General features: G+C 37.1%; 1 protein-coding gene across 3 annotated transcripts in view; it reads right to left on the bottom strand.

The window, feature by feature from the left end:
• Positions 1-402: 402 nt before the first annotated feature.
• The window catches only part of LOC149531485 (protein virilizer homolog), a 131,402-nt gene continuing 110,010 nt past the window's right edge, over positions 403-21,794 (bottom strand). For 2 of the 3 annotated variants that reach the window (XM_089811441.1, XM_089811443.1), the window contains 20 exons: positions 16,265-16,406; positions 15,987-16,168; positions 15,694-15,779; positions 15,559-15,607; positions 15,367-15,433; positions 14,788-15,272; positions 14,567-14,666; positions 14,269-14,402; positions 11,859-11,926; positions 11,537-11,753; positions 10,790-11,005; positions 5,677-5,832; positions 5,501-5,554; positions 5,202-5,404; positions 5,035-5,104; positions 4,477-4,802; positions 3,992-4,163; positions 1,306-3,882; positions 1,128-1,199; positions 403-918 (listed from right to left, as the gene is read on the bottom strand). In XM_089811441.1, coding sequence (XP_089667567.1) covers positions 907-918; positions 1,128-1,199; positions 1,306-3,882; positions 3,992-4,163; positions 4,477-4,802; positions 5,035-5,104; positions 5,202-5,404; positions 5,501-5,554; positions 5,677-5,832; positions 10,790-11,005; positions 11,537-11,753; positions 11,859-11,926; positions 14,269-14,402; positions 14,567-14,666; positions 14,788-15,272; positions 15,367-15,433; positions 15,559-15,607; positions 15,694-15,779; positions 15,987-16,168; positions 16,265-16,406 — 5,388 coding nt within the window. In that variant the 3' untranslated portion in view covers positions 403-906. The remainder of the gene's footprint in view (positions 919-1,127; positions 1,200-1,305; positions 3,883-3,991; positions 4,164-4,476; positions 4,803-5,034; positions 5,105-5,201; positions 5,405-5,500; positions 5,555-5,676; positions 5,833-10,789; positions 11,006-11,536; positions 11,754-11,858; positions 11,927-14,268; positions 14,403-14,566; positions 14,667-14,787; positions 15,273-15,366; positions 15,434-15,558; positions 15,608-15,693; positions 15,780-15,986; positions 16,169-16,264; positions 16,407-21,794) is intronic. The other variant, XM_089811442.1, reaches the window with a different exon arrangement.

The raw sequence follows: 21,794 nt of genomic DNA on the forward strand, positions 1-21,794 counted from the left end.
AGTGTGGGAAATCCCATTTCAATGATCTTACATTTGATTTAGTGCAAAGCACAATGTGTTAGAATTAAAACAGTGTAAATCAGAAGACAATAACATATATTATTTTAATCATAGCCACTAATGGGTAGCATGGATGTGCAGGTGTACAAACAGAAGGGTTTGGTCCAAAACAACAAGGTGTACGTTTCTGATATGTTGTAGAACCAACCACCCCATGTTGCACCACAATATTTTTAACTCTTCTTGCACTCAATAAATTCTTAAAATGCTTTGAAGATTACGTGATAACTAGAAGATGTTTTAGAAACACAAGCAGCCAAAAGTAGAATTTTATGTATCAGCATAATGATTCAATTACAGATCCATAATCAAAATGAAATGGGAATAAACTGAGATGGTTGATGAAACAAATTTAGCATTATATATTGCATCTCCAATAGCCAAATTGCATTATTTATATTCAATATCACCTGAACAAACACATCTGATCCAACCCACTTACAAAACATGGCGACACCATTTAAGTGAAACTTTACAAAAGTACAAATCAACATAATCATCTGGAAAATGGAAAAAACATTTCAATTTCACGATTCCAGTATGAAGTTATTTACATTTCTGAAAGAAATTGAAAATGAATGGCAGGTTGAATATCGCTTTCCCTGTAAACTTGACTCCAAAAGATTCCAAATTGAAGTCTAGCATAGCACTTACTCGAGCAACAATCAGCTAAAAGCTAAGATATGAAAAATAAGCACCAACTGATAGAAACTAAAAGTTGTAATTTTTGTAGCAGAGAAGTAACCATCAGTCCAAATCTCATTCTGGACATTGTATGATTCTGTTGATAAAAAAATCATTTATCCTCCTCAATACTGTTTCACTCCAAGTACATAATGACCACTGTTATAGTCTTTCCTGAGAAAGCACAAACAATATTGTCAGCTACATCTGCAGTATTTTCAGACTTTACAATGCACAAAGCTACTTCTAAAGCATGCTAAAAAATGGAATATAACGCTATTTTCATTCAAACAAAACATAGGACTGGCACAGTAACCAAGGTCATTTGGTACACTTTCTACTAGGCACATAGGCAGTTTAAAAACTCAAACTCAAAGTCATACCTGCAACATCTGCATCAACTTTGGGTGCTGTTCCAAAAGTTGGCGAAGTTTCTCTTGATCACTCAGTAAAGCCTAACCAAAGCAGAGAAGGATATCAATTCCTAAATATAATAAACCTAAATACGGTTGGAACATCTCCACCCAAGTACGAAACCATAATAATCCTAAAGATACATACCTGTATAGATTCAGGCGAACTGAAATACTGCTGCAGCCTCATACTCGATTCTTGTTGCTGCAGGTTTGGATGTTGAGCATGCTCAGTTTGCTGATGATGATATTGAGGGAGATGATGCTCTCCTTGATCATGATGTTGCTGCTGATGGTATTCCTGCGGCTGTTGAGAATAATAGGGCTGCTGAGCTTGTTGCTGGTGCAAAGGTGGATGCTGATGCAGAGAGTGTTGGGGCTGATTTTGCTGAGGTGATGGTGGTTGAGGTTGATATTGTAGATGTGGTGGATGTATGGATCCTTGTATATGTGTTTGTGGCCTCTGTTCCAATGGTTGGTGAGGCTGAAGAGGAGGCCGTGGCTGCTGAGGAGGCTGAGGTGGGGGAGGACGGGGTGGTTGAGGAGGTTGAGGAGGCTGACGTGGCTGTAAAGGTGGTTGTGGTAGCTGATTTGTCACATGCTGTTGACCATGATGTGTTTGAGTTTGCTGGTTTTGTCCTTGTTGAGCCAAAACACTACTGGATAGATTTCCGGACAATGACATAGGCCTACCAGGTGGCAAAGGAGGTACAAAAGTAGGCGGTAAGGGATGAGACTGGCTGACAGAACTTTGTCCAATGCTAGAAGCAGAAAAGCTTCCGAACAGCTTATCACTTGAAGAACCAGATGGAGGCAGTGGCACAGCTGGAATTGACTGAATATACATACCAGACACTGGCGGGACAGTTGAACCATGCACCGATGACTGTAGAACTGGAGGGGCAGAGAATGGTGGAGGCATGGGAGGAAGAGGTGGAGGAGGTCTGCTGGAAGCAATATTCTCATCAGAGATTCTGGCTGTAGATGGAACACCAACCCACAGTGTTGTTGAAGTGCTAATGCCAGACACAGAACCAAAAAGAGGTCGTGGAGTGGTGGATAAGGCAATAGAGCCATAACTAGTTGGTCGCAATTGTTCAGGATGAAATTGTAAATGTGAAGGTTGATGAAGGGGTACTTCCAATTGAGCATGAGAACCAGTTGGAGGTAATGGTGGTGCAGTGGTTGTATTCATGCTACTGCCTACACCATCCTTATAGTAATCTTTTGGAGCCATATAATTTTGATCTCTTTCCGGCAATGATGCGACTGGACCACTCACCGCAGAATCAAATGCCTGAAAAGGTAAACCTGAAGGAAGTGGCGGTTGAACATCTCTTGTGGATTGCAGGTAAGAAGACATATGCAAATTACTGGTTTCAACCCTCTGTGGAGTTGAACCAGACAGAATTGCTGGAGGTGGTGGCAAAGGTGGCAATGGTGGTGCATGTGCAAGAGTTTTCTGTTCAAAGTGGGCCTGGGACACAGTCAACGTTGGGACAGGACCAGGCTGTGATTGACTGGACCCATGATGAAGTGCAGGGAAAGACATAGATCCCTGCTCTGCTACTGTTTGTTTAATTCCTGAAACAGATCTTTGACCGCTGACAATCTGATTTATTTGTTCTTTATCCCCGGTAAGACTTCCATGTCTCTGAATCCCACCCTCGGACTGTGGGACAGTCTCTCTTGATTTACCACTTGCAGGATTGAGACCTTCCACTGGATTAGATGAAGTATCCTTTTTATTCTGGATAAAATGTAGTGCACTGCCAGTGTTGAATTCTGCATCATCAGCAAGTGAATCCGATGAATTAGTCCCAGGTAAACCCCCTGGGGCAGATGGTAAAAAGTCATCAGACTGAGGGAACTGCAACATGTCATCTGACTCAGAAACAACATCCAACTCAATATTGATTTCCTGCAAGTCGTCTTCAAGGTGAGTCTTCATCTGTCTAGACTTACTAACTTTATCAACAGTACTCTCTGTTGTGGGTAGCGGTGCATGCACAGGTTGTTGCAAGTCTCCACTTGAAGCTACTAGCTGGTGGCGTTCCCTTTGTCTGGCCATAAACTCATCAACATGGATAGATGGTGGCCTACCACCGGTAGAGCCTGCACGTGAAACAGTTGCAACATTGGAGCTGCTACTCATACCATCATTATTTCGTTCTCTTGCCACATAATCATCAACATGCATAGAAGGTGGTCTGCTAGTATTAGGTTTGCGTTGGCGAAAAGTATCCCTTCTAGAGGGACCACAAGAGGAAACACTTGTACCTGCTGCGCGACCAAATGAACTGCCTGCATTAGGTCCTTCTGCTCCACCTACTGGCCCTATACCATCTCCACGTTGACGCCTATTTGAGCCATCAACTGAAGCTGCTTTTCTCTTTAATGATGGCACTGTAATTGTAGGTAGATCAGGTGGGGAATCTGGACATTCCCACATATATTTATCTGCAAGATGCCCCAAGAAGTATGATTCATCAGTTTTTTGTATACCCTTTTGTAATACTTCAAGATCTTCGTTAGATGTTTCCAATCCTTTGCTGATGCATTTTAGTAAAACCTCTGACTTGATAGCTGAATGGGGTGGCAACTCCCTAGATGAAAATGAAAGGTCAGAAGATGGCAGCTCTTTTTCTGGAACAATTTCCGGTACATGAACTATACTCGTAGATTTCTCCAGCAAACAATGCATTGCTCTTACAGCTGCCCTAGTCTAACATCCAATAAATTATAGATTAGTAGTAAAAGAAAAAACAAAACAAAAAATCATATGGCAACTATTTTTTTTTAATAATATTACTAGATTGACAATCTTAATGCACCTGCTCTAATTTCGTCAATGTATACAAGGAAGCATCTGTACCCGCCCCACTTATTTTCAAGTTAAGAAGATCAATCATGTGAACTACATGTTTCAACTTCTCTTCATTCTGACTTTCTGCTGCCTCACATTCGAGCCCAAAAAGAGACCTTGATGCCACAAGGCCATGTGAACTGCATATTGATCCATCCGCATCATGGTTAATAAGCAGTCAGCATATGCAAACAACAATATATTTAATCAATAATAAATTTACAACTAAACTAAAAACGAAACTTCCAAAACATTAAAATCAGGTTCGATATTTATCCCATCATTAGTGACCATTACATGTTTGCATTAGATTGACAATCATTAGTGACCTATCTTCCTCAAACGGTAATTTCTATAATTAGGTCAAGAATAAATCAAGGAGCATTAATTTAATCTATGGGGACAAAGAAATGAAGTCTTAAAAGATGGTCAGCGGATAATAAAAAGACACACCTTTTACCGGCTGCACATAAATGTAAGATGCCTATAGCAAAGCATCTTACAATTTCTATAGCTTCATGAGAAATATGATCATCATTCTCCATTGCTGCTAATAATTTTTGCCAGCAAGATAATAAAGGACAAGTTGCCAAATGATTGGGTTCTTCAGAACTTGTAGTAGTAAACGCATATTCACTTTCCTTTGGCGTGTCTCTGCTTAAAGTAGACAATCGCATTTGTATAGATACAAATGCAAAAGCAGATCTTCCCAAGTTGTGACTCGACAAACTCATTAATGCATCCCAGCAAGCTCGTAATTCCTTTCCAACTTTTGAAACCTGAGAACATGTGTATCGATTAATAAAAATTGATTATACAACAATAATTAAGAAAGATTCATTGGTTGCAACGGAATTAGAAAGAAGATGGACCAATAAGTCACCAGAGCAACATATATTTTTAAATCCACAGACTATCATAAAAAGGTTAACATAATGGAAAACCCAAAAATAAAAAATTTAAAAAACTACAAATTACATAACTGCAGTGCTTGATTGAACTAATACTCACAGTACAGAATTTTAATAGGCGTGAAATAATTGAACAATGCCCCTCAAAAGATGGACAATCACAGAGTCGTCTGCATCCAAAAGTAGAGGAAAAATGAAACAGAAAATTAAAGCTTGAAATTGCACATACATAAAAATCTAAGCTCAACCAAGTCAATGCTGACTCACCTGCTATTCATTGTAGTTGGGTAAACAGAAACATCTGGATCACAAATGAATGAAAATGACCTGAATACAGGAATGCACCAATGCACCCACAGGGAGCATTCGTTCTTCTCCATTGACAATTTCTCACCTACGATTGATGATTCAATTACTTTGTCCAGTACGCTTATAAGAATGTCAACTAGCCCTTCACTCATCAAAATCTTCTGTAAAGCACATAAAAAGTGAACCTGATCAGCAAAAGATGGTAGCTGCAAAATACCAAAAACAAACCAAGAATTTTTATAGAAGCAATGAAGAACCTTTGTAGAAGGGTGCTCCAGTATACCAGCTAAAAATTCAAGCAATCGCTCCGCCTGATGACACAAATAACATTCGAAAACATCATATCACAGATGAAATCCATAAAATACAATACCAGAAAAGGAAACTTAAGAAGGAAAACCAAAATTTTTGCCAACATAAAATTTCCAATCACCTTGAAAACGTCTGTTTCTGAAATTGTAGCTCCACTATTGATATGGTCCTGTGCCCAACGAAGTAATGGCTGTAATAGTACAGCAGCAGAATCTGGCTTTTGACATGAGATTCGAATTACTAGCACCCTAAGCATATCCTGCAACACTACCAAAGCCTGTACAATAGATGAAATGGGTCAAAGTTATACACTGGCAGTTCCCAGAAAATTATCACAACACCAATTGTCTAAGAATACAAGTTATTCTATCAATTCTATCCTGGACATTTTATAACATTAGAGATTCAGCAATCCGAATTTATTCTAGTCTTAGTTTTTATTGGTAATTTGCCAAAATATTAGAGACACATATCTCAAAATCTCCTGTTAACTGATAGGGACAATAACGATGTTATTTCAATACCAAAATTGCAATTGAAAGATTTCGGCAATTAGAGAAACAGGCTCATCATCCAGTATAACAAAGCACTGACTGAAAGCCAGGCCATAGAGACACTTTTTAGATTCTCTAGCCTAGATTAATTATCTCAAGAACGAGACAAGCAATTTATAGGTAAATATTATCCTAGGATTTTATTTTTTGCTTATTTATATTTCGAGTGAAGGCAATTGGTGGGATGATCAGAGAGACATAAAGATGATGTCTATATTTGGCAAATGATTGTTTTGTTAATGGTAAATAAGATATTAAAAAAAAAAACACGTGTGACAAGCAGCAGTATTATATTAATCCTTATCGGTGTAATATGGTATATTACCTAACCAGTTTACCTATGAGGTCCTGTTCACAATAATTTGCTTTTACTGAAAGCATTAGCACTTTATTTTTCAAGTTATAAACCCAAGATAAATGTCATAATTGTATTTTGTCCTGTGTCCCACTTTGGTCTATATAACACCAGGGGAATTCTCATTGTAACCTTAATCAATCATATTGAGTCATCATGTGCACATATCATGCATTTGCATCATTTGTTAAAATAGACTTATCCTCTCATATTTCATCTCTTTTGTACTTTTATTGAGGCTCCTACATCTTGGGCAGCTACCTCCATAGTCAAATTTAGCATGGTATGAAGCATTCTATATCAACTCTTACAAATATCTTAGAGAGTACTTGACACGGGTTGGTGGTAGTTGTAAGTTTTAACAATGCATTTGTTTATTTTAAACCTATTTGTGCATTTTTCGAAAGGTGCTATTGGAATTGGGATGAATTTAACTTACGGCCTTTTAAGCTCTTCATGAAATAGAAATCTCACCACATATCTCGAATAAGTTTGTGCATCCTCGTTATCTTATAGTAAATTGAGTTTCTCTATGTCAATGTCATCTAAATTTGGATGAAATTCGAGCGAGGCTTCATAGTCAACCAACGAACAAATTCCTAAGATTAAACTATAGAAACCTAAGGAAGCTCCATAAAGATTTAGCATATGTAGAGAAAGTAGGGAGGTTTAACTTAGTCTCAAAGACCACTTATATGCGAAATAGGTAAATTGTTTCCACCAACAACATCACATGTGCACTTAATTACTTGGCTTTCTTTACTAACATTTTTTAGGTGACATCCCCTCTGTGTTGAACATCCAAAGGACATTTGAAGGAATGACATGACAACTTGCCCCATTTGATGTTTAAATATTTTCATCTAAATGACCTATTAAGGGGAAACGGCTGAAAACCTAATAGGAGGATTTCCAATGCAACTGCAACACCTCATTTTTAATTTTTCAAATTTTGGCTTCATTTTGTTTGTTTGAATCATTTTAAATAGCTATGCCCAAGCATTCTCCCTAACATTTGAGCAAAAATTTCTCAACCCTGACACCTTGCCGTCACATCCCAAGAATTTAAAGCAATATGAATCTTTTCAAAAGATGAGAGACAAATTATGTTAACATGTAAACCTAAAAGCATACCTAGCATCTCTATAGGTGACAAATACTGTTCACTTTGATGATTGTTTACCATTATGTGGTATGTGCAAGACTGTACGCAATTTGAATCAATTTGTCTCCCCTATTGTTCATTGTTAGTCTTGCCTTGCCTAAGTGTCATCCAAGAGGCTTGATTTGTGTAGTTGTTCTTACCATAAAAGATAAAAGCAACCTTAAAATTATATTTATTTGACCATTGAGGCTCCACATTCCTTTATTTCATGCATTGCATCATGCTTCCATTTGTGTTGGGACATTAGTTTCCCACAAATTCTCATCTTCTCTTGCATTCCTTTAAAAAAAAAATCAAACAAAATTACTAGTTTTTTCATCATATGGAGCGAATTTTTACTTAACCATTTTATATTAACTTCTTTCACATAAAGACTTCTCAATTTACCTTCTTATGGTTTGTTAAAACTAAAGTTATGCTCTTGTTCCAATGATTGCTCAAAAATATGTCATCAAATCAAATAGTAAAAATCCACTTGTCCCTATCTGGCTATTGAATTCCATAAAAAATGTGTGGTTCCTAAAACCAAAAAATCTCGTCCTTGTGTATTGAGGAAGATACTTAAAAAGTCAACTGAGCTTTTCCTAGTATTCAGCTATGGATATTCCCCTACCTATGGTTCTAGAACTCTTATCATTTTTTAGAATCAAAATAATTGTAGAAGCCATTGTTGAGAAACAAAGTTGACAAATATATTCCATGTAACCTCCTCACACATGAGAAGTAAAGTGAACTTTTACTAGTATTGAGCTCTGGGTATTCTCATCTAAGGTTCTATAATTCTTACCATTTTCTAAAATTAGAAAAATTGAGGCGGGATAAGAAAATCTTTTCTTCACTCGAATCACCAGTCATTTATAGCAGGACTAACATAGAATAAGTTCTACAGATATGATCTCTATTCCCCAAAAGAAGAAATCGGTGGTATTATGACACAACCTCTCGTCTATTGTTAGCATTGATTTGACAAAGGTGGAATAGTAAAGAGCCAATCTACGTGTACCAACTAATCAATTTGGTAGGAATCTGTAGTGTAGAGCGAATGCCCCTATTGCTGATCTACTAGCTAGAGGATCTCAATAGGAATTTATCTCCCCTACATCAAAACTATTGGAGTGCCCCTGCTATCCCCCTAAAGCATGCAAATTCAACCACCATACGTAATACTCATCAATGCTTCTAGCTAGTACGATTCGTAATGAACTCCCCTACTATTTCATGGGCATGCATCGAATTATTAGACAATGAAAGCATGCTCCATAATCATCAATTTCTTCCTTGACAGAAGGAGGTCGATGGCCTAGAACCAATGTCTTAAAGCGAGTGATAAGGCAGCTTTTCAACATGCACCATAAATGTTGTCCTAGAGGCAAGTGGTTGCTTTAATATGGCAATGACATCATGATTCTTTGCCTCCATTCAACCTACCAACAAGAGAGATATATTGAGATAGAGTCAAATTGTCTCCCCTTACTTATTTCTATATAGGATTGGGCAAAATCCAAACTACTAGCAACGATCACATAGAGAACAAGGTCAACTGCATCATAAAAGGGATAAAGGGATGCCAAAAGAAACCAATCACATAGCTTGGAAATAGGGATCATATAGCTTATGGGACATAATCACTTTCCTAGTAAAGTCCTCATAAATAGCTCTCCCTCTCCTAGGCAGTCTCTTTTATCCAATCTTTCAAACAAGAATATTGATTTCCCAATGAAGAATAGTAAACCATGACAATCATTTGTGTTATAGCTCTATCTAGAAGGAATATAGTGAGTGCCCTGCTATGCAGATGCACATCGAGTACCACTACGCCACTCCTTAGGCCCATACATCCCTAATCCTTCCCAAACACCTAAAGGCTACTGCTCTCAATGCCCTTCTAGTAGTTTCCTCCTATTCCCTACTATTCTAAGGCATAAGCGTTCTCTAGGATCGACAACTAACTAGGTGGCTCTTAAAATAGTACAGCTATGTCTACTCTTATTACAAAGATTATGGCACAATGAGGAGTGTTTCCCCTGCTTGAGATTCTCAGAGAGAGCTACAAAAGAGTTTGTAATCATACCAAAAGCTTGGGAGTTAACATTTGAACATGCAACTCAGGCCACACCTTTAATTGGAAGAGATGATGCTCCAACCCAAGATTTGTATTATGTAGTTGCATCTTAATCATCATAATAATGGGAAGGCCCAACCAAACACAATTGAGAGAAGGCCATCTCTTAAGTGTATTGCCAAGGCCCTAAGAAAAGTGGTTTATACTTAGCTTTGCCTTTGCCAAGAGCTCACCATGGTCCGAACTAGCTACCTTTGTTCAAAAGGCCCACAAAGGAACGAAAGAGAGAGATATGAAGGGAACGACACTCTATATCCTTATTAAAGGTTGGTCCCCTTCTATCAATTCCGTCTTATATTCCAGCGACAATGCATGCCATGATCACTCCTCTACTAGTTGTGCAGGGGCATTTCCCCTTATATAATAATATATGTCATCCGGTTGGTGGTGATCTCGTTCCATGCCCCTTTTATCCAATCGACAGTCTGCCCTATGTAGTCATCAAGAGAGGATAAAGAGTCACAATCCCTACTAAAGTCACTGTCCTTCAAAAATCATGTATCTCTTCTCGACTTAATTGCTGCCTCTTAATAAATTTAGTCACTGCCTTATCAACAGGGGTAATTGCACCTTTCAATACATCAATCACTGCCCTTTCATTTATTTAATCATTGCCACCTGATTGCATGATTTCAACGATTAACATATATTCAGATATGTCTTCCCCTTAGATATCAAGCATTGATTGACCAAAAGTAAGCATTCACTTGCATTGAAATTATGATCGATCATAAATGTAATAATTTCATTCAAGTGTATATCTGTATGTGTGCATGTGTGAATACCAGATTATACCTTATTCACAAATTACAGAATATGAAAATTCCCTACAAACCTGACAATTACATTAGTTTCAAATTTATAAAGTAAAAAAGAAAAAGACTAATACAATATTCTATATATTTTTCTCTGTCCACACAAATTGATTAACTTTGAACATAGTTCCTTTTGTATTCCAATACACATAAATAATATGCTGCATCTTCAGAGTAAAAGGCTAGTAGGAGAAAAAATTGCATCGAGAAAATGTATACATACCGCACAAGAAAAATGCAACACTATCTGCGATATCTTGTCGAGGTGTGGGAGCAGTCTACTGAGCATCTTCTCAAACTGCTGAGGTTGTAAGTACCAATCAATATCCTCAATGCTCTTTATACCTAGAAGGGTTCCAACACCCAATGTCTTCAGAGCATTGAGAGACGAAGTACCATTCTTCCAGAGCCAAATACCCTCTTCTGGGAAAAGCGCTCCCTTAGGACATAGAAATTACAGAATGAATAAAAGACTTTACAGCACATTAACATAAAAACAGCTTGTCAGTGATTGCAAATACTCAAAATGGAATAAAATTTGTGGCATTCTTCCCATACATAATACACATAAATTTCAAGGACAGTATCACAATGCTTCTCCTACAGGATTTCCAATAATTAAGGAAGCAGATTTAGAGAACAAAATTCAGTATCTTCCATTTCCTGGGACTTGGCATAAAGTGATAAAACATTCTTTGCAAAATTAACAGCTCAAAAGGTGCACAAATTCTAGAGATGAACTTGACATAAGACACAAACTAAGCATTTCTGCTTAAAGATCATATTCTGCAAATAGTAAATAATTAAATAAATAACAAAGAAAGTATTCAAGAAAAGCACTTTTAGCATCAGTACCTGTTAAAACACCTCTTGATTTTTGCTACCTTCAACTTTCCTTCTTACTACCAATTGTACTTTTTAATTGTCATAATATAAATTTCAGAATTTGCCAAAAAACTAAAACACTCACCAACAGGTAAAGGATGCTGCATGCTTCTTTTGGACCCAGTGCCAAAGAAGCGGGAGCTGGAGCATTTTCCAAAAGACGTTGAAATAATCCAGGTGTCCAACCAAAAATAGGCCAACACGCTACACAAGATACAAGGAGGTGACAGACACCTCCCAGTGCAAGTGTCGACCTAGCAAAACAAAATGGTTGAACAGCAGTACGAGCAGCTAATTTTGGACTGCAACAAAACAGATAGCAATTAGCATGCAAACATATACTTCTTATAAACTGTTCCAGAAAATAAATTGTTCCAGAAAATAGCAAAAGGAAATTGCATGTTAACCTGATCTCACGATGTAACTGGAGCAATGCATTCAATAATTTTGTATTATGATGCTGTTCTGCAGCTTCCTGACAGCATGTCCATAAACAAATGAATCAAAAGTACTAATAGATCATCTAAAAGCCAGAAAAGACAAACACATTTTATTTCTTTACATTTTAAAAGGTTGCTACATTATTGATCCTTTACAAGCATGAACTAAAAAATCACAAAGATAGAAAAATACAAGCTTACCATACCAACCCCTCCATATGTATACCATTTATTATTATAAGCATTGATCATATAAGCACAGATTAAGAAGCAGACAAGATTATAAAAGATAATACCAATCATAAAATCAAAACGAACTTGATTTTCTAAAAATGTTTTTGCATCTTTGGCTTCTGGTGGCTCCCATTCAGCCTATTTATGTCATTCTAAATGTTGCACAATGGTAGCCAAATCTGTGCAGTTGTCTTACCCTGTGAGATGAGATCAAACCATACATATTAACCACCAAATGGCAATTTTATGGTTCCAACCTTACCAATATATTGCCATACCTAATCTAGATCATGCCACAATAACATGCAACCTACAAATTTTTGTATGTTTCTACAATGACATGAGCTTCTATTGTTAGGAATGAAGCTCAAGAGAAACCACTAAGCAATTTCACAATAAAATAGTTACCAAACTATCGGCTATGACCCTTCATATTGGCCACATCTCCACATATGTTATACATACCCTTCATGCCCCCCATATTCTCCAAGTTCCATAAGTTAATCCAAATGCCCACAATTTCCTTTAGTTGTCCTTTGTGACACCAACTTATGCTTGCAATTCCAATGTTTTATATAACATTAAGCTTAGAGATATAGACCTAGCAACCAGAGTATGGTGTCTCTTCCAAAAGAATCGCAACTTGCAATAACGATTAATCTAACTACGCAAACTGTAAACCTACTTTCCTAACAATAAAAACTTCACAATGTCCTTAAAAATGAAAGGTGTACAAATACAATTTTCCTATTACGATGTAATTGGTGAAATACTTGCTTGATATTAACAAAGACCAAGAAGTCAATATATACAAAATTATATAGCAATATTTCATTTCCGCGATGTTTCCTTAGGAAACAATTGTAAATTCTAGCTAAAAGAAAGCTAAAGAAACCTAACAGATAACTCCAAACTAACTAATATTATAAACATTCTAATATTTACAATAGGTTACAAATAGATAATCATTAACTAATAATAGAAGCTTATCTATTATTGTAATACCCTCCCTTAATGGTTAATCTATCCACAACACAAGTTGTCTTCTGAATTTGACAAACTCATCAGGACCAAGAGGCTTGGTGAGAATGTCTACAATCTAATCCGTGGTAGGAACATACTGTAAGTCTATTGTCTTGGCTGCAACCAATTGTTGTATGTAGTGACAATGAACATCCACATGCTTCGTTCGTTCATAGAAGACTGGATTGCATGCTAACTTGATAACAACTCCATTATTAACAAACAAAGTAGTCAGTCCTTCTAGTGCCATCTGCATATCTCCAAGCATCCGACGAAGCCAAATAGCTTCACATCTTGCCTTAACAATCCCTTTGTATTTAGCCTTTGTGGAGGAGAGAGAAACTGCCTGTTGCTTCTTACTGGTCCATTTGCTTCTTACTGGTCCATGTGACGACACCGGATCCCAAACTAAACACAGATCCAAAAGTTGACATTTTTCATCAATAGAGCCTACCCAATCTGAATCTGTGAACTCACTGAGTCTAGGATTAGAACTTCGAGAGTAGAGAAGTCCATAATCTGAAGTGCCCTTCACATAACAAAGAACATGCTTTGCTGCCATCCAATGATCAGCATTGGGAGCTATCATAAAGGGTGAGATATAGCTGACTGCGAAGCTGATATCAGGCCTAGTAGCAAAGAGTAGATGAGCTTTCCTACTAGTTGCCTATATGTAGTATCATCAACAAGAGAAGAATCAGAATTCACTGATAACTTGAGACCTTTTTCCATAGGTGGAAAATGTGTATAATGCCAACAGTATTATCAAAGACCATATGTTAAGTCAAAAAAGTCATTCTAGTCATGGATAGCTTTGACTTTATGCTCACAATATACCCTCACGGTTTTCCAACGTACAATATTTCTCTCCTGTATGTAAAAGATACACAGATTGCAACTGAGACAGACCATACTAAGTTTCAATACTATCATCTTTGCAAAATCTTGACTACATGCACTTTCATTTATGCACCACAATTAATGTAAGATAGATTAATAAAATATAATAAGCTTCTAGAAAAATTGCAAGTCATAATGTTTGTCAGTCATTATCAAAAATCACATATGATACTGCACACAAATGTTTTCCTACTATACTATAAACACGGTAGCATTATACCTGCAATTTCCTTAGTACAGTAAGCAACAAGATAAGAGAAGGAAACAACAAGTCAATGAGGTACTGTTCTTGACTTCTCTCCAAAAGCAAATCAGCTGTGGAATTACATTCCGCACCTTCATCAACAAGGTAATCTGTATTGCAAAAGCATACATATGTTAAGCTATAAACAATCAATATTGTCCATGGCTTATGGGCGTGTATTCCTACCTTTGTCAGAATCAAGCTATAAATTATCAATATTGCAATTATTTATTTTCACTGATACAGGAACTATTAACATAAAAACAGAACCTACCATAAGTGTTAGATGATCTTTCCAACATCATGGCACAGTTCATTATAATAACATACACGACAGTGACTGCACCATCTTCATAAAGAGCTGCAGCAATTCCCTAACAAGAGAATTATGGACAGTTGATGAAACAAACTATATCAATTAAAACTCTTAACACATGGTGAACAAATTGAGAAAAATGAATAGTAGTAGCAAGTAGGACAGTTTGCTGTTCATACCGGATGCTCTGCAAGAAATGACAAGATCCGCATGGCTATGGTTAATGGTGGCACAGATGAGTCGCGCAATATAACTCCATCAAATAATTTATCTGTTACAAGCTTTCCAAGTATGCTCTCAACAGACTGGAAATCTGCACTTCCACCTGAATCAGCTGCTGCTATGTTTTCAATCTCCATTGGGTCAGATATCAAGAAACTTGTTGAAGTCAACTGAGCATCCCCACCCGATGCCAGGACAGCGGCATATCTTAATAGTCCAATAGCTCCTTTTTTGTGATATACAACTGCGGCATCCACCTGTTCCAATAACCTTGTTGGAGCATCCTTCTTATTGGATCCAGGAGAAGAGGAATGTAAAGCTTTATGAAGATCAACTGCATGTGGAATCCAGGCATTCATACTGCAAGCAGTTGAGTCATTCACCATAACTTCAAAGAGCTCTGCTGAAGCATGGAAAATCGCAAGGCTCAATGGACTAGTACCTGACATTTGCAAGCAAATCAAGAACTCTACGATGGAAATACAAAAGAGTTGCCTACAATAAAATCATACTAACTGCTAAATGTAACCACCTACCACTATTTGTATTCAGTGATTCTGATTCCTTCCCAGATTGTATAACTGTCATTAGAACAGAAATAGCCTGCATGAATCAAGAACAATGTTCATTATTGCAAGGTGCAAAGTTTTCAATTGCTATACTTTATAATGAGGTTCAAACTTGGGGTTGACGACTATGACAGGTTATTTAACTACAGATCCAAATACCTCTGGAAAGAATCCTATTGCCAAAACAGCCTGCCTGCCAATATCAGACCTGTATAATAAGAAACATCAGGCTTCACTTACATGTGACGTATGCCAAATTCACAGTCAATGAATGCCATCAAACTAATGCACAACCTAGATATAGAACAAAGATCCCACAATGCCCAAAGCAGTTCTTCTGAGTGAAGAGATGCACCCATCAGCTGATCAATGGCACTCACCTGCAGCCCAGAAAGAAACAATAAAATTTTTTTTAAAAACTGTACAAGAAGTCTAGAATCTGGAAAATGATAAGAGAAAAATAAAACCCATGTTCTCTGATAGTGGCATACAGAATGTTATAATCCCAAACTTTTGTTGCATATAATGAAGTCAATCTTCTTTTTTGCTATCATAATGAAGTCAATTATGGATAATATGGCACTAACCACTCTAAGATTTGTCTCAACTATCATACCAATGTCCTGTGGAGGACAAAAAAAACCCTTGGATATCATCACTGCTGCATATCTCAGAGATAAAAATTCTTCTCTATCAATATCTTCAACCCCTTGCAGTGCAACAACAAGAGCTGCTGTAGCTTCAGGTTCACTCACAAAAAACAGTAACCCTGAAAAATAAAATTTAATTTTCAATGCATCATCTAAAGCAGTAATTAATCATGTCACCATATAAAAAAGAATTTTGATTATGAGAAGTGGCATACCAGAACGACATAAAAGAAGCGAAAGAAGTATGGCTTCAATAGTTGTAACAAGGTCTACAAAAACATCCAGAGTACAACCAGTTCCTGACCGAAGAGTGGATGATGAAAGCAAAGCAGCCAACAAAGGAAGAAAACATCTCTCCTGCAGTTATAAAACCTTGAAATTAATTTACTATCTCTAAATTCCAACGCAAAGTCACCCAACAAAGTACTCCACTCTACTTGATTGCAACATTATCTGTTTCACAATTTTAAAATTTTGTGAGAGTTTCAGTTATGCTGACAAGAAATAAACTATTGAGGGATTCTAATTAACAGAAAATGTTTTAACCATGTATACTCATAATGACTGACTAGCAAATATAATTTTGTTAGCACACATTACCTAGCACATTGTTGATAATTACCACAAAAGAGCTGAAGCAAAATCTTATATGGTCCAGACAGACGTTCAGGTTTGCTGGTATGGCCAAAAAAAAAGTTAAATGGGCTTGGGCTTGTCCGAGGCATGTCCATGACTCAAGAACAAAAAAAAGGAAGAAAACAAGTGTTCTCTATCTCCAAGTAAATCTCTCACCATCTGCTTTAATAAGGAAATGGTTGAAACTATTTCCTCTGAATCATACAAGCTAAAAACTATTGTCAGTCTTCTTTACAGCATTAAACTCTCCCAAGATTCCTTCATATAAATTTACTGATGAATGGGATCTTAATGCATGGACTAAAGTACAGGTGCCTGGACCATGTTGTCCTTGGTACAACCCCTTATCAAACAGCTACGGGTAAAGAAAAGGAAAATATTCAATGAGCAGAAGCTTGTTATGCTTGTCAAATTATCTATCAAAGGTTCCTCGGGCAAGCCTGGTAAAACAATTTGGACATGCCTAAGGAAAATATTCAATGGGCAGAAGCTTGTTATGCTTGTCAAATTATCTATCAAAGGTTCCTCGGGCAAGCCTGGTAAAACAATTTGGACGTGCCTAATATATTTGCACAAAGCATCAGATTGAGGTAGAGCCTTCTTCCTTAACAACATGTCATTCTTGATCATAATGGATGAGAGAATGTCTTTGCAGGATCATTTGATGAAAACCAAATAAATTTGCAATCAATTGGAAACCAGTGATCGCAAGATGTAAGAAAATATCATTGTGATAATGCTGAAAAGTTTAACATTATCCTACGAGTATTTTGAAGAAACAATCACAATCAAGTCTACCAATATTGACCTGAAGTTTCATGATATATACAACAAACTCTTCTAGCAGGACAAAGAGAAGAAACAGTATGGACAACAGTGTTCAATTACTGTAGATGACATTTCCAGCCAAAGGCAACTCCTCTCATCAAAAAGGACAAGAAAAACCTAATGACACTACAAAGAATGTAAAACATATCAAATGTCATTATTTGCTAAACTTGGTCATATGAAGTACTATAAAACAAGGTTGGTTAATCAAAAATCCAACCAAGGTCGGTCTTTAAAGAAGGCCCCTATTGCAAAGCATTCAGAGCAGTAATCAACCTATATGCCTTCATGGTCAAACAACTAGTAGATCATGCAAAGTCTTCTACAAGGTATATTGATTTAACTATTTTAGAGCATCTTAATACTTTACAAACAGGAAAGATCGATTCGCTGAGCATACAGTTCTCTCTGATACAATAATCTTTGGTGGTGGTTAAGAGCATACAACTATTAGCAAAGCCAATGTTCAGATAATATCTGGAGGGGCAAATCTCTTTTTTCTCAATGTATACAATGGTCCGAGCATGGAGTTCAATCTACTCTCAGTAAGTCAAAGTAAACAACACTATCCCAAGTAGGATGTCATTTTCAGTGCACACAAGTGTTATATTGTTGACAAGGGTTACAATAAAATGATTGCAGCTGCAATTGAATATCAGGGAATGTATCAGCTTGATCAAAAGGACAGGTTCAAGAACACCCACTGGTTGCAAAGAGTTCATCTTCTATCAGTATTCGTTGGCATCAACACTATAGGCATCTCAATCTGTCTTATCTATCTCTGTTGGCTCAAGAGAATATAAAAGAAGGATTACCTAACATCTAGCAAACAAGACAGGATGTTTGTCAAGCTTTCCAAGCAGGGAAGCAGCTTAGAGAGCATCAAAGGTCATTCGGTTTGCTCACGCTAATATCTGTGGACAAATGTATACTTCATCAATCACTAGTGCCAGTTCTATTCTCTTGTACGTTGATAATTTCAATAGGAAATGTGGGCGTTTTCTCAAAGGACAACCAGTAATTTTAAAGACATTCAGAAGTTTAAATCCTCTGTGGAAAAAGAGCCGCAACATGAAATCATCACTATTAGGTCTGACTATGGGGATGAGCTCTATTCAAATGAATTCCCTAACTTCTATAGTGAGCACGGTTTTAAACATCAATTTACCACACCCTAAAACCCTCAAAACAATCATATATTTGAGAGGAGGCAGCATACTAATATGGAAATGGCCCAATGTATGTAGGAGAAAGTATTTCACTCAGGCAGTTTACACTGCAGTGTACCTTCTCAACAGCTCCCCAACACATGCACTCCAGGAGAAGACCCCAAAGGATGGCATCAACACTATAGACATCTCAATCTATCCTATCTATCTCTGTTGGCTCAAGAGAATATAAAAGAAGGATTACCTAACATCTAGCAAACAAGACAGGATGTTTGTCAAGCTTTCCAAGCAGGGAAGCAGCTTAGAGAGCATCAAAGGTCATTTGGTTTGCTCACGCTACTATCTGTGGACCAATGTATACTTCATCAATCACTAGTGCCAGTTCTATTCTCTTGTACGTTGATAATTTCAATACGAAATGTGGGCATTTTCTCAAAGGACATCCAGTAATTTTAAAGACATTCAGAAGTTTAAATCCTCCGTGGAAAAAGAGCCGCAACATGAAATCATCACTATTAGGTCTGACTATGGGGATGAGCTCTATTCAAATGAATTCCCTAACTTCTATAGTGAGCACGGTTTTAAACATCAATTTACCACACCCTAAAACCCTCAAAACAATCATATATTTGAGAGGAGGCAGCATACTAATATGGAAATGGCCCAATGTATGTAGGAGAAAGTATTTCGCTCAGGCAGTTTACACTGCAGTGTACCTTCTCAACAGCTCCCCAACACATGCACTCGAGGAGAAGACCCCAAAGGAGGCATGGTCTAAAAGGAAACCACATATCCACCATCTTAAGGTTTTTGTTTCTGCATATGTTTTGATTCCAAATGCCAAAAGAACCAAGCTTGACTCCAAGTGTCAAGAGTCAATGTTCACAGAGTATAGTGATAATCCTAAAGCCTACAGGTTAAATTGATGTGGACATTGACCACCTAACATTCAGCACGGATGTAGTGCTTGATGAAGAAGTTGGGCCATTAAAGCTCTCTTCTAACATCAACAGTTGAAAGATTAGCCTCTGATGCCTACAGATTTCAGCATTCAACTTCCATTTACTACACTTGAAGGGAGTAGACTCTTCACAATTCCCAAGTTGTGGAATCTCCTTAGCAAATTCCAGTACCAGAACTTTTTCTTCAAGAAAATTCAGATAAGTATCCAGATAAGAAAGTTCAAGGAAGAACAAGTCATGATGATCATGATGATTTGCGTCAAGATTTTTCTACTATGAGACCTGTTTGGTGAGAAAAACTCATTGGTGATGGTTGGATGATAAATTGGTTGAGGGTCAATCATCAAGAGGCAAGAGCAAGTAGAATACAGCAAACTTTTCTATTATGCCTCACATTTGGATTGTTTACAAACCTCAAGATTATTCCGAGGCAAAAGGTATACTTAATGGGAAACGGCTACAGAATCTCAATATGAGTCTTCTAAAAATAAAGAGTTGAATTCTTTCACATCTTCCACTAGGGAAGAAACCCATTGGCTGTAAATGGGTGAACAAAGTCAAGCACAATTCTGATGGTACATTTGACAAATACAAAGCAGAGTTGGTAGTTAAAAGATTCTCACAATGAGAAGAGATAGACTATGACGAAAAATGTGAGCCTACATCAACAATGGGCACCATCCATCACACTCTTGCCATGGCAACTCAATTTGGCTGGAAAGTTCGTCAAATGGACGTGAAGAGTCCCTTCCTCAATGGAGATGTAGAGGAAGACAAATACATGACACAGCACCAGCTTTCCATGTTGCAGGAAAAGAGCATCAAATTTCTCGACTAACAAATGCTCCTTATGGCCTGCTATAGTCACCCAGGGCATGGTACATAAGATTGAGAGGAACTTGGATGATCAAGGGTTTTACAGAAATCCTTTGGATCCCAATTTATATCTGTAAGACACAGGTATCGATATCATTTTTTTCGTCATTTTTGTGGACAAGATTACCATTACAAATAGTAAGGCACATTTGCTTCAGCAAATAAAATCGAATTTGTGTCAGGCCTTCGATATGACTGACTTAGGGCTTCTTCATTATTGCCTAGATATAGAAGTATGGCAGAAAAGTGATGGCATTTTGATTTCTCAATCTAAATATGCCCAAAGTTTTGCTAGTCAAATTTTGAATAGAAGGTTGCAAAATCTCGTCCACTCCTATGTAGAAAGGGTTGATGCTTTCAGCCAAAACAACCTCAAAGGTAATCAATGAGTCAGCATTCCGTTAAGTTTTCGAAACAAAATAGCATAATATGCAATAACCAAAAACTTTAAAAAAACATAAGAGCAGAAGATGTAAATGTTTATCCTGCGAAGTCCCTCTTACTTAAGGCCTAAAACTCAGCCACGCCCATAGAATAGATCCTTTATTAAAGGTTCAACACAATTACAATGATCTTCATGATTATGATTGATAATATTTGTCAATCAATCAACAAGCCCCCTTTTTCCAGTTCAATCAATACCAAACAATGAGTATCTCATAGATACATCAATCAGCTGCAATAACTTTCCACAATCAATGATCATTTATGATCATACACAGAGCAATCCTGTAGCATAGATAATACCCATATTACAAAAGATACATGAATTCTTAACATTCACGAAACAGCTAAACACCCTGCAGAAATTCACTATAATTTATTGTCACCAAATAAATGTGTCCAGAAAATGTCTATATTCTTCAACACATGAACCATGAATTGTTTCTGTAACTGAAGAGTCTCTCGTGGAAAGCCAAAAGACAGTTGTTCCCAGTACTGACAAGACCCTTTGTTTTATTGACAGTAAACCAAATACATAACATCAACATGATTCATAACCATGAAACGACAAGCTATACCGCAAGAAGAATAACCGAAGCCAAGTCATCTTATAAACGGTGACATGTCATCATATATCAGCATGGACAAGGACAACCTACTAAGAATATCATATATGAGAGAGAGTCGATGACATGGAACAATACAAACACGATGTAGGAGACACAATACATCTCAAGCTAGGCAGAGAAAATATAAAAATGACATTACAAAATATGAACCGCTTCATGATCATAATCAACCGCAATCCTTCTGCGGGTACGAATGGTAAT

This window comes from Cupressus sempervirens, chromosome 11 (genome assembly GCF_028749045.1).
Source record: "Cupressus sempervirens isolate cs-2001-9-10 chromosome 11, ASM2874904v1, whole genome shotgun sequence".
NCBI lineage: Eukaryota > Viridiplantae > Streptophyta > Pinopsida > Cupressales > Cupressaceae > Cupressus > Cupressus sempervirens.